The 14149-nt window shown below is 38.9% G+C and overlaps 1 protein-coding gene across 3 annotated transcripts in view; it reads right to left on the bottom strand.

The window, feature by feature from the left end:
* The window catches only part of LOC124619388 (zinc finger protein 160-like), a 219771-nt gene that overhangs the window by 176178 nt on the left and 29444 nt on the right, over positions 1–14149 (bottom strand). For all 3 annotated transcript variants that reach the window (XM_047145734.1, XM_047145733.1, XM_047145735.1), the window contains exon 4: positions 8294–8464. In XM_047145734.1, the coding sequence (XP_047001690.1) occupies positions 8294–8464 (171 nt within the window). The remainder of the gene's footprint in view (positions 1–8293; positions 8465–14149) is intronic.

Genomic DNA, 14149 nt, shown 5'->3' with positions numbered 1-14149 from the left:
TTTATCCCCTGGTGATTTCCAAGTGTAGAGCCTCCTCTTATGGTTCTTGAACCATGTGTTTGCCGCTATCAGCTGCCTTTCCCTGCAGAAGTCAATTAACCATTCACCTCTGTCATTTCTCTTTCCAAGACCATGACTGCCTACTATGTTTCCCTCTTTCCCTTCTCCCACAATGGCGTTCCAGTCTCCCATTACTATTTTGCAGCATTTTTTATTTTCGTCCATTATTCTCTCTATTACATTGTACGTTTCCTCTACAATTTGGTCATCATGTTCTGAAGTTGGCATATACACCTGGACAATCAGTAAATCTTTTTGTGCTCCTTTCAGCCTTACACCAATAACCCGGTCATTTGCATAGTCTACATATTCCACACATTTAGCCAATTCCTTTGTCATAATCATTCCTACTCCATTAATTCCTTTTACTTCTCCTCCTGAGTAGTAGAATACATATTCATCTGACTGCAACTCTCCACGTCCATTCCATCTTACCTCAGCAACTCCTACGAGGTCCATATGATTCTTTTCCATCTCTCTTTTAAGGTTTTCTAGTTTTCCTGCGTGTAGCAGAGTTCTGACATTCCAGGTACCAATTCTCGTTTTGATTTTTTGCCTCCTTTCAAGTTGTCCCCCCTGGAGATCCGAATGGGGGACTATTTTACCTCCGGACACTGATTTAACATGAGAGGAAGCCATTTTTTGTGCATAAAATGGAGACTGCATTATGCAGGGAAGATAATCTGTGGTGGTATTCCGTTGCCTTCCGCAGTTCTGGAGGCCGCCCCTAACATGGGATACAGACGCCTTTTGCAGCCGCCCGCTCCGGGTCAGATGCTGCATGAGAAGTATAGGTTGGAGAATGAAAGACCCCTAGCCCTCGAAACCTAATAGCGTCAGGGTCGGAAAAGAACAAGAGCTGGCCGAGGGTGGCCAGATAGGAAAGATAAAAGTGAGGAGCCTGGCATAAGTAAGTGGAAGCAATGCCAGGACTCAGCTCGGGGCCCCGTGGTCGCCAGCCACGTATCACTAGGTGTGACTCCCTGAGGTAATTCACAAGCTTCCCAAGTACCACTCCTCAAATTCACAATATTTTTCTGCAACCTGTTATAAATGTAAACAGCTGTGACATCCTGCTCATCAAAAGCAGTCTACTGTTATGAAGTATTGCATAGCCTTCGTCCTAAAGGCTTTGACACATTTCGCTATCGGCAGACGCTTGTGTGCACAATTTGTTACATTGTTGTAAATGGTGCATTTTCTTTGCAACTAAAGTTTTATTTTGATGTTATTCTCTCATTTATATTTTATTGCTTCAGATTTTCCCTCATTAAAAAAATTGCTTCGTTTTTCTCAGAGTTCCCAGTTGTACTGTGGCATATACACCTTATTTCACAAGCTTCTGTACACATAGACACAACACAACACTGTAAGCTCACAGGTAGTGAGTGAGTGTGTGTGTGTGTGTGTGTGTGTGAAGAGGGGGGGGGGGGGGGGGGCAGGGGATTGTATTCTAGATCGTTGGGAGGATTTATACCAAAATTGACAAGTCAACACCTCTGCTATTCCGTGAGTGGTCTCCTTTACTATCAAATTATTTACATTCTGCCAGAACATTCATTACTATAAAAAAACTGTGTTATTGTCTTGTACCAATACCTTTTATGTTTCAAAAATTCATAATTTTATTACAAAAATGTTTGTTGTTGAAATAATCAAATGCAAAATTTTAGATTCTTGAAAAATCTTCCATTCACAAAAATAAATACTGATATTCATGCCATTTGAAAGCTAGATTGTCAACAGCAAAAGGAACTTCACTGTGTAGTGTTTCGAGAAATTCAACATAAATTCTAGAACCACTCGGCCTTCTACCACCTCAAACACATGATATTTTAAATATAAGTGTGAGAGAGCCTATCTACTGTGCATCGCCTGTTTCTGTGTACAGGTCCAAAGTGTGTAGAAGGAAGACTGTAGACACGGTGGTCGAACAGCACAGACAAGTGTTTGCCAGTCGCGTCATGGAAGTAATGAAAGAACAAGGAGTGTTTATCTATTCTGTGCTGTTTTATAACTTGACTATCTGTTGTTGTTGTTGTTGTTGTTGTGGTCTTCAGTCCAGAGACTGGTTTGATGCAGCTCTCCATGCTACTCTATCCTGTGCAAGCATCTTCATCTCCCAGTACCTACTGCAACCCATATCCTTCTGAACCTGCTTAGTGTATTCATCTCTTGGTCTCCCTCTATGATTTTTACCCTCCACACTGCCCTCCAGTACTAAATTGGTGATTTCTTGATGCCTCAGAACATGTCCTACCAACCGATCCCTCATTCTAGTCAAGTTGTGCCACAAATTCCTCTTCTCCCCAATTCTATTCAATAGCTCCTCATTAGTTATGTGATCTACCCATCTAATCTTCAGCATTCTTCTGTAGCACCACATTTTGAAAGATTCTATTCTCTTCTTGTCCAAACTATTTTTCGTCCGTGATTCACTTCCATACATTGCTAAACTACATACAAATACATTCAGAAAAGACTTCCTGACACTTAAATCTATACTCGATGTTAACAAATTTCTCTTCTTCAGAAAAGCTTCCCTTGCCATTGCAGTCTACATTTCATATCCTCTCCACTTTGACCATCATCAGTTATTTTGCTCCCCAAATAGCAAAAGTCGTCTACTACTTTAAGTGTCTCATTTCCTAAACTAATTCCCTCAGCATCACCCGATTTCATTCAACTACATTCCATCACCCTCAGTTTGCTTTTGTTGATGTTCATCTTATATCCTCCTTCCAAGACATTGTCCATTCCGTTCAACTGCTCTTCCATATCCTTTGCTGTCTCTGACAGAATTACAATGTCATCGGCGAACCTCAAAGTTTTTATTTCTTCTCCATAGATTTTAATTCCAACTCCAAATATTTCTGCCTGCTCAATATACAGATTCAACAACATCGGAGATAGACTACAACCCTGTCTCACTCCCTTCCCAATCACTGCTTTCCTTTCATGCCCCTCAACTCTTATAACTGCCATCTGGTTTCTGCACAAATTGTAAATAGCCTTTCGCTCCCTGTATTTTACCCCTAGCAGCACCTTCAGAATTTGAAAGAGAGTAGTCCAGTCAACACTGTCAAAAGCTTTCTCTAAGTCTATAAATGCTAGAAACGTAGGTTTGCCTTTCCTTAATCTTTCTTCTAAGATAAGTGGTATTGTCAGTATTGCCTCACGTGTTCCAACATGTCTACGGAATCCAAACCGATCTTCCACGAGGTCCGCTTCGACCAGTTTTTCATTTGTCTGTAAAGAATTCGCATTAGTATTTTGCAGCCGTGACTTATTAAACTGATAGTTCGGGTATTTTCACATCTGTCAACACCTGCTTTCTTTGGGATTGGAATTATTTTATTTTTCTTGAAGTCTGAGGATATTTCACCTGTCTCCATGCTCACCAGAGGGTAGAGTTTTGTCAGGACTGGCTCTCCCAAGGCTGTCAGTAGTTCTAATGGAATGTTGTCTACTCCCAGGGCCTTGTTTCGACTCAGGTCTTTCAGTGCTCTGTCAAACTCTACATGCAGTATCATATCTCTCATTTCATCTTCATCTACATCCTCTTCCATTTCCATAATACTGTCATCAAGTACATCGCCCTTGTATACACCCTCTATATACTCCTTCCACCTTTCTGCTTTGTGTTCTTTACTTTGAACTGGGTTGCCATCTGAGCTCTTGATATTCATACAAGTGGTTCTCTTTCCTCCATAGGTTCTCTAATTTTCCTGTAGGCAGTATGTATCTTAACCCCATGAGATATGCCTCTACATCCTTACATTTGTCCTCTAGCCATCCTTGCTTAGCCATTTTGCACTTCTTGTTGATCTCATTTTTGAGACTTTTCTATTCCTTTTTGCCTACTTCATTTACTGCATTTTTATAGTTTCTCCTTTCATCCATTAAATTCAATGTATCTTTCCGTTACCCAAGGATTTCTACTAGCCCTCGTCTTTTTACCTACTTGATCCTCTGCTGCTTTCATTATTTCATCTATCAAAGCTACCCATTCTTCTTCTACGGTATTTCTTTCCCCCATTCCTGTCCATTGTTCCCTAATGCTCTCCCTGAAACTCTCTACAACCTCTGGTTCTTTCAGTTTATCCAGGTCCCATCTCCTTAAATTCCCACCTTTTTGCAGTTTCTTCAGTTTTAATCTACAATTCATAACCAATAGATTGTGGTCAGAGTCCACATCTGCCCCTGGAAATGTCTTACAATTTAAAATCTGGTTCCTAAATCTCTGTCTTACCATTCTATAATCTATCTGAAACCTTCTAGTATCTCCAGGTCTCTTCCATGTATACAATCTACTTTCATGATTCTTGAACCAAGTGTTAGCCATGATTACATTATACACTGTCAAAATTCTACCAGGTGGCTTCTTCTTTCATTTCTTATCCCCATTCCATATCCACCTACTACGTTTCCTTCTCTTCCTTTTCCTACTATCGAATTCCAGTCCCCCAGGACTATTAAATTTTCGTCTCCCTTCACTATCTGAATAATTTCTTTTATCTCATCATACATTTCATTAATCTCTTCATCATCTGCGGAGCTAATTGGCATATAAACTTGTACTACTGTGGCAGGCGTGGGATTCGTGTCTATCTTGGCCACAATAATGTGTTCACTACGCTAGTTGTAATAACTTAACTGCGCTGCTATTTTCTTATTCATTATTAAAGCTACTCCTGCACTACCCCTATTTCATTTTGTATTTATAACCCTGTAATCACCTGACTAAAAGTCTTGTTCCTCCTGCCACCGAACTTCACTAATTCCCACTATATCTAAATTTAACCTATCCATTTCCCTTTTTAAATTTGCTAACCTGCCTGCCCGATTAAGTGATCTGACATTCCACGCTCCGATCCGTAGAAAGCCAATTTTCTTTCTCCTGATAACAACGTCCTCCTCAGTAGTCCCCGCCCGGAGATCTGAATGGGAGACTATTTTACCTCTGGAATATTTTACCCAAGAGGATACCATCATCATTTAACCATACAGGGAAGCTGCATGCTCTAGAGAAAAATTACAGCTGTAGTTTCCCCTTGCTTTCAGCCGTTCACAGTACCAGCACAGCAAGGCCGTTTTGGTTAGTGTTACAAGGCCGGATCAGTCAATAATCCACATTGTTGCCCCTGCAACTACTGAAAAGGCTGCTGCCCCTCTTCAGGAACCACATGTTTGTCTGGCCTCTTAACAGATACTCCTCCGTTGTGGTTGCACCTATGGTACGGCTATCTGTATGGCTGAGGCATGGAAGCCTCCTCACCAACGGCAAGGTCCATGGTTTATGGGGGGGCTTCAACTATTTTAGTGAAAAAAAAGAAGAAAAGTTGAAATATTGTTAATTAACGCTCGTCTTGGACTTGAGAGGATTAGACGTGTATTCAGATTCAGGATGAGAATGGACTTGGTTTTTAAGCCATCTTTCTCTTATGTGTACCTGAACTTTGTGTTTCTAACCCTTGGATACACGAGATTTACTTGACAGTGTTTTTTTTTATGTGGAGAATGAGATTTGTGTAAGTTAGATATTTAAATATACATTGTTAAGTGAAGCAAAAGAAACTGCCTATGTCTGCGTATTTTTATAAGTAGAAAGAGTCTTGAGAAATTCCTGTTCCTAGTAAATATGCTTTGGAGAAGAAGCGAAAAGGAGGTTGCAGCAGCAAGCTAACCAGCAAGGAAAGTTGGCTGATAATCTCAAGTAAATCATATCGTTAAAGAAGTGGGAGCTTACACACATACTTCACCACTTTAAGTCGTCCAAAGCATTAGAACTGTCAAATATGTATAAGTGTTAAATTTTTTTTTCTTTTATGTTTCTGTCAAATTTAACACTTTGTGAGTATCTTTTTGTGCCAGTCTTTAACCAGGTGCAGTCGACAATGTCACAGGCAGTGTGTGTTTAGTAACCAATGACAGTTGTTCGAAAGTCAGAATGTCAGTCACTTCTGTAAATTTCAAACTGAACTTTGATTGAGTGTGGATGATATCCACTTAAGATAAGAGTCCTCAAAGTCTTTGTGGATTACTGACCTGTTTAGTGATAATTACATAGTTTATTTTCCACCAGCTGATAATGTTCATCAATCATCAATCTGCACAAAGACAATAAATACACATCAAATGAAAATTAAATCTTCTTGTGTTGACTTGAATTATTTAAAATTTGTTTAAGAACTGGACCCTGAAAGAAGACAAAGAACAAGGCAACCCAAGAGCAGTAATTTCACACTTGCCTACAGCTGAAATCAAACAAAGGAAAATCCAGGATGGAATAATGGCAATATAATGAAAAGGAAAGTTTGCTACTGAATATAGATTATTCAAGTAACACAGGGACAACAAAAACACTGCTAAACGTGAGAGCTTTTGACCAAAAGGCATTCTTCCAAAAAAAAAAAAAAAAAATAATCCACTCACATGACCACTGCCTCTGGCCAGTGAGCCTGGACCCCAAAGCTGAGTCAGTTGGTAGCAGATGAGAAGCACAAATGCAAGGAAGAGCTGACTACCCAAATATCATAAGATGAGAATTAAAAAGCTGTTATACAGCGACCAGAAAAACTAGAACACTGTTATACAGCATCACAGTGACCAGAAAAACTGAAAATTATCTCTCCAATCAGAAAAACTTCCAGCAATGACATATCAAGTGATAAGAAAGATCCCTACATGTTTCAGGTTGCATGAATGTGGATTGCTCGACCTGATAGGTAATGGAAGAAGTGGTATATAAAAAGGAAAACAATAGATATTCTGGATCAAATGAATTCCATGTGGAAATTATCAGAGCACTTGGAGAGATTGGGCACCAGTGCCCGTACAGAGTTCTAAACACAATCTGAAATGAAAATGAAATACCTACAAAGAGTGACAGCACCAACTACAGATGTTAAACTCTGTGATCCCATGGACTAAAGATTCTTCAAAATGAACTAATAAAACTGTTTAATTCACACTTGAACAACAACTTGATTTTAGACCTTACAGAGCAACTACTAAACTAATTTTTGTCACGCAACTGCTCTACAAGAAGTACTGGGAGAAAAATAAATCATAACTTTTTTGTGGACATCAAGAAAGTCTACAACTGTGTACCAAGCAGGTATATATGAAAATATATGTGGCCTTAGAAAGTTTCTGATAACATCATCATATATGTAAGATGATTACATTATGAAACCAAGAATTGTATATATGTCCAGAATCAAAGGTCAAGGATGATCGTAACACAGAATGGTGTACAATGAGGAAACTATCTTTTATCCATATTCTTCATCAAAATTGATGAAGTTTTAAAAGCACTCAAAGGCAGGCTCCAAATAATGCTTTAGTTTTTGTTTCCAGAATGAGATTTTCACTCTGCAGCGGACTGTGCTCTAGCATCTGAGCTACCCAAGCACGACTCACACCCCATCCTCACTGGCAGAAGTAAAGCTGTGGGGACGGGGTGTGAGTTGTGCTTGGAGAGCTCAGGTGGTAGAGCACTTGACCGTAAAAGGCAAAGGTCCCGAGTTCGAGTCTCAGTCCGGCACACAGTTTTAATCTGCCAGGAAGTTTCTTAGTTTCTGTTGATCTTGCACAAGACAGAAATGGCAATGCAAACCAAATTAGATCTTCGGCATGAATAACTCGTAAAAATGTTTCTTAAAATCAGTGAAACCAAGATAGTTTGCTTGACAGTGAATAGGAACTTTTCAACAATCCAACTGTGGATTGCAGATGAGGAGATACATATGACATTTTCAGACTTGGGTAGTATTATTTTCTCAGAGATTACCATACGCAACGAAACTGGAACAGAATACAAAATGCTTTCTTCCAATTTCTACCATGCAGTACATCTGATACATTTTGACTGAAAATGTCCACAAGTGCCTAAAATCAGCTTGTACAAAATGTACTTCCTAAATATACTAACATATAAATTACAAACACCAACAGTTACTGGATCAAATAAAAAAATGTTTCCAGTTCACAGAAAAGAAGTTCTTCCAATGTTGCTTCTAGAAAACAAATACAAATAAATAATGAATGACGATATCTGACAACAAGTAGGTTTAGGAATAAGCCTGCTAGACCTTTGACCTGAATTGACTGCAGTAGCATGGGCAAATGAAGACAAATGAAGAAGATGGCTCACCACAGGACCCATCCAGTTTGATGATTACGAATTTACATGCCTCTCAAACATAAGCAGACGGCAATTAGTACTTACCTGCTGCGGAGCAGACAGGGGTCCACCACAATTATTGGGTGATGAAGGCTCGGACTGAGAGACATGCACAATCTGTGGCATAGTTGTGGGCAGAGATGAGGCTACTGACTGGTACAGAACTGTCTCAACTTCACCATTCACCAAGCCCGATGCTGGTGGAGGCTCCCCCACCTGAATAACATACAACAGATACAGTGTTAACAGTTCCAAAACGTGTGATTGATTAAAGTAATAACTGGCAGTGTTACTATGACGATTATCCATAACACAGTGCAGTTTACCATCATCATCCATCAAACAAGCACTGTTGGATAAATGTCTCCTCTACACTTTTCCCTCAACAAGCATCTTCCACTGCCTGCTGAACAATCATCAGATTTCGAGTGATTTTGATATTAAATGTCAATGTCTTACTGCTGTAAGTCAAAATTGGTAATACAAGACCGACTGTAAACCTAACCTAACCTAACCAACTTTCCTTTTGAGACCCATTGGAATCACTGTTTTGAAAGCCCTGTTTTAGTCACAAAAAACACTCCAGGCAATCTTTTGTCTATATTGTTTATTTCTCTCCTTGTCTACCCTGCCACTTCTTCAACTGCCCTAAATATAAAAACTTATCAACTGCTTCTATAATTTTATTATCAATTTGTACTCTTTCTTTAATCATGTAATAAATAATTTACTAATCTACTTTGAAACTGTATTATGATCTTCCAATTGTAGTTGAATTTTATCTGCAGTAGCGTTGAACTGCGCAATGGCATCTGCAACGTAAAGGTTATTCACCAAATATGCATTCCCTCTTTATCTCCCCATTTTAACACTTTGACTGTCAGGCCCATCAATTGACATGATGCGAAAATTTCAATACGAATCACATGTATTGACAGGTTTCAGCATTCTTCATCATGTTGCAAGGGACATGTAGTTTGTAAAACAGCCGACACATGGCGAAAAAGTAATTCTAAAGCAGCCAGTAGAACGTGTTTGTAGTATGGAATCATGTTGCTGAATGGTAGCAGCTGTTCATTTAGTATGTAAAGAAATGAAAGACAAGGCTTCTCATTTTCTTACAGAGGAAGAAATTTTGTTTGAATTGGAGCAAAATTTTGTTAAGAACGACAGTGAGAACAATGACGTCACCTATTCAGATGATGATACTGACTTTGTGTAACAATAATTGCATCAAATTTCAAGTGAGTATTTCTCTTTTTGATATTGAAACAATTATTTACCTTCTTTTCTGGTGTTTCCTCATTTGATGAACCACAGGTTCAGGAAACGAAATGGGTGCAAAATGGTCATCAGCAGAAAGGCATGTTTCAGAATGTATCGCGCCACAAAAAATAATACTATGTGAAAATAATGTGTAATAATTCAAATAAGAGGCAGTCAAATGAAAGTGAGACAGATGGGCCTTCCCACCTGTTGCCAAGTTTATTTCGCTTACGTTGCAGAAGTATCAGTGGGAAGCCCTTACACATCCTCCACAAAGTTCCAATATTTCCCAACAGGATTTTTCATACTTTTGGCACTCTGGAAAATACATTTGTGGCCATCAATTTGCTTCAGATGAAGAGATACATGCCTGGGTACAATCACGGTTCTGTAAGGAACTGCAAACATTTTTCCATTAAGGCACTGACTGTCTTGTCTCTCAGTGTGATAAATGTATTAACAGTTATAGCAATTACTTTTGAAATAATAAATAGTTTACTTTCTTTTTTTCCGTTCTGTCTTGTTTTCATTTGACTGTTCCTTATAATTATGATTTTAAGATGATAGTTATCAATTACTGACAGTAGAATAATAGATTATTTGGACTAGAATGGCAATAATTCAGAAAATGTTAAGAAAGCAAAGGCTGTTGTACTCTTGGTTCAAAAGTGAGCGCATAAATGATGACAGGCAAAGGTTGGCAGAGATACGTGCACCTGTGAAGAGATCTATGCTTGAAGTGTACAACAACTACCACCATCATATCTTAGCAAAAGATCTGGCAGAGAACCTCCAGAATATTTCGGTCCTATGTAAAATCACTAAGTGGGTCTAAGGCTTCCATCAAGTAACTTGTTGATCAGTCTGATGTGGCAGCTGAAGATAGTAAAGAAAATGAAACACTAATTTTGAATTGAAAAGTAAAAACATTTTATTCAAAGTACTGACCATTGCTTTCTATACATTTTGACCACCTTTCTGTCAATTTGTGAACACCACACCAATAGAAATGTTCGTCTTTTGAAGCAAACCAATCAGACACCCAATTTTCGACTTCTTCGTAGGAATCTAAGTGTTCCTCAGCCAATGTGTGTCCCATTGATGAAAACAAAGGGGCAAAGTCTGGTGAATACGGCGGGTGGGGTAGCAGCTCCCAGCCAAGTGTTTTGATTGTATCCTGAACCAGTTTTGCTTTGTGTGCAGGTGCATTGTCGTGTAAAAAAATTACTTTGCCATGTCTTCTGGCACATTCTGGACTTTTCTCGATCAATGCATAGTTCAAATTGATCATTTGTTGTCTGTAGCGATTAGTATTCATAGTTTCACCGGGTTTAAGAAGCTCATGATACACCACACCTTTCTGATCCCACCAAACACAGAGTATTGTCTTCTTGCCGAATCGATCTGGTTTTGCAGTCGATGTTGAAGGTTGTCCCAGATTAACCCATGATTTTTCCCGTTTAGGATTCTTAAAATAAATCCATTTTTCATCGCCAGTAACAATTCAATACAAAATTGATTTTCTTTCAGGTCTTTGAAGCAAAATTTGACAAATGGTTTTTCGGTTTTCCATCTGTCTTTCATTCAATTCATGTGGCACCCACTTTCCACACGTTTGGATCTTTCTCATAGCTTTCAAACGGTCAGAAATTGTTTGTTGTGCAACATTTAGCATTGCTGCCATTTGCTTCTGACTCATTTAAAGTATCATCTTCATCCAATATTGCTTGCAATTCTGCGTCTTCGAACTTTTTTGGTGGTCTTCCACGTTCTTCATTTCTTACATCAAAACCATTATTTCTGAACCGTTGAAACCATCTTTTGCATGTTGCTTCTGACACAGCATCATCACCATATGCCTTGACAAGCATTCGATGCAACTCTGCAGCACTTTTTTTCAAATGAAAACAAAAAATTAATGCTTTCCGCAAATCATCACTTTCTGGTACAAAATTCGACATTGTTAACATGATGAAAACATTGATGATGTTTGTTCCATGACTTGATGTATACTAAATATCTTTGACAGATGTCATACAAAAATAAATAAATAAATAAATTTGGCTCATTTACAACAAATGTTCCCTATCGACACATTTGTATCTAACTCTCATTTCATACCGGTACACCTGGTAAAAGAGTTGAAAACAAATAAGTTGCCATGTCTGGATGGAATCCCAGTTTGGTTTTATAAAGAGTATTCTACAACATTGGCCTCTTACAAGGCTTGCATTTATCATGACTCTCTCCCCAGTCACAAAGTCCCAAGTAACTGGAACCAAGTGCAGGCGACCTCAGTACAAAAGAAGGGGTAAACAACAGATCTGCAAAATTACAGGCCAATATCCTCAAAATTGGTTTGCTGTAGAATTCTAGAACATATTCTGAGTATCCTAGAGACTGAAAAGCTTAACATCCATGAATTAGCACAGTTTTATACAGCATCATTCATGTGAAAATCATCTTGTCCTTTTCTCACATAATATTCTGTGAACTGTGAATGAAGGGCAACAGGCAGATTCCAGAGTTCTAGATTTCTGCACTGCATTTGACACAGTACCCCATTGCAGACAATTAACAAATGTATGAGCATATGGAATAGGTTCCTTAGATACGTGAGTGGCTCGAAGCTGTACGTAGTATTTTGTCCTCGACAGCAAGTGTTGTTCAGAGACAAGGGTATCATCAGGAGGGCCCCAGCAAAGTGTGATAAGGCCGCTATTATTTTCTATATACATTAATGATATGGCAGACAGGATGGGCAGCAGTCTGGGGTTGTTTGCTGATGTCACTGTGGTGTAGGGGAAGGTGTCAAAGGTGAGTGACTGTAGGAGGATACAATATGACTTAGACAAAATTTCTAGTTGGTGTAATGAATGGCAGCTGGCTCTAAATGAAAAAAAATGTAAGTTACTGCAAATGTGTTGGGAAAAAAAATCTTTATGTTTGTTAATTCATTAGAAGTGTCCTGTTTGATATAGTCACATAATTTAAATATCTGGACTTAACACTGCAAAGCAATATGAAATGGAACTGGCTTGTGAGGAACATAGTAGGAAAGGCAAATGGTCAACTTCAATTAATTGGGAGAATTTTGGGAATGTGTGTTTCATCTGTAGAGGAGACCACATATGGGACTATAAGTGACCTATTCTTGAGTTCTGCTCAATTGTTTGGAATCTGCACCAGATCGGATTAAAGGAAGACATTGAACCAAGTCAAAGTCGGGCTGCTGGACTTGTTACCTTTAGGTTCGAACAACAAGCAAGTGTTACAGAGATGCTTGTGTTACAGAGATGCTTCAGGAACTCAAATGGAAAAAAGGCCTACCTACAAAAGTTTAAGATTTGGCTTTAAATTATGACTCTAGGAATATACTACAACCCCTAAATATTGCTGCTTTAGGGGTTGTGAGGGCAGGATCAGATTAATTGCGTCACACACAAAGACATTTAAATGGTCATTCTTCCCACGTTCTACATGCGAATGGAACAGGGAAAAAGCCCTAATAACTGGTACAGTGGGAAATATCCTCTGCCATGTACTTCACTTTGTAGAATATGGATGTAGATGTAGAAGTGACTGGTCACTTTTAAGGGCTTACTTCTGTTTGTGCCACTCTAGCTCACATTCACAAGAATGTAGTTGAAAAGTAATGAAGACATTCCATCTTCTTGTCTTATCTCTGTTTTTATTTCGAAAAGATCTGAGATTTTCGCCGTAAATTTAACCTCAGACTTTCATGTCTGTAAGTGTCTATTTTATAACTGCAAGTGTTTTCACATGTAGACCTCGTTCTTTTAATATATGGAAGTGTGACTCACAGTCAACTGAGTCATAGGTCTTTCAGAAATAAAAAAATGTGCAGACTAAATTTTATCTACAATTTCTCTTACGTCTTAGCATTTACATAAGGTTCAAGATTTGCTATGTATATGAACAGCCTGGTGTAAATCCTGCCTGATGTTCTTCTATTTTTTGTTTCTGGTTATGTCGATGCCATATCAAGAAGCTTGCACAGCATAGAGTAGCATGGAGAGCAGCATCCGATGGCATTTTGTATGCAACTGATATTAATGAGATTCCCTGTTATTATTCACATCTGTTCAGTCTCTCTTCTTGTGTAATGAGTGAATTAACATACGAGGCACGCTTGTAAGTAAGGTTCGTTTTGTTGTAGACACTAGTAGTTCATGTGCATACCCCTACGAGCGCATGCGTCATGTACCGGCAAGCCTTGGGAACAACTGTGCTCAGTTTCAGCTCTGTAGCTAAGCTGTATGGTTCTGTTCTGTGCTTTCAAGATCTTTAAGACTATCAACTCGCCCGTCACGTGTGAGGTTCGCTCAGTGATACGGTTTTTGTCAGCAAGGAACCTGTCTGCTGCAGAAATTAATTGACAGATTTGCAAATTGTACGGTGATACCGTTATGAGTAAAAGCAAAGTGCATAAGTGGGTATGAGAACTCAAAGATGGCCGTGACAACATCCATGATGAGGACCGCTCTGGTCGCCCTTCTTTGATTACAGACGATTTGGTGGCTTCAGTTGAAGCAAGGATTCGTGAGAACAGGCACTTCACAATAGCAGGTGTCTCAAATGAATTTCCTGACATGTCGAGATCAGTGCTTTACA

This window comes from Schistocerca americana, chromosome 6 (genome assembly GCF_021461395.2).
Source record: "Schistocerca americana isolate TAMUIC-IGC-003095 chromosome 6, iqSchAmer2.1, whole genome shotgun sequence".
NCBI classification, from domain to species: Eukaryota; Metazoa; Arthropoda; class Insecta; order Orthoptera; family Acrididae; genus Schistocerca; species Schistocerca americana.
This window is presented reverse-complemented; position numbering and strand designations above follow the sequence as displayed.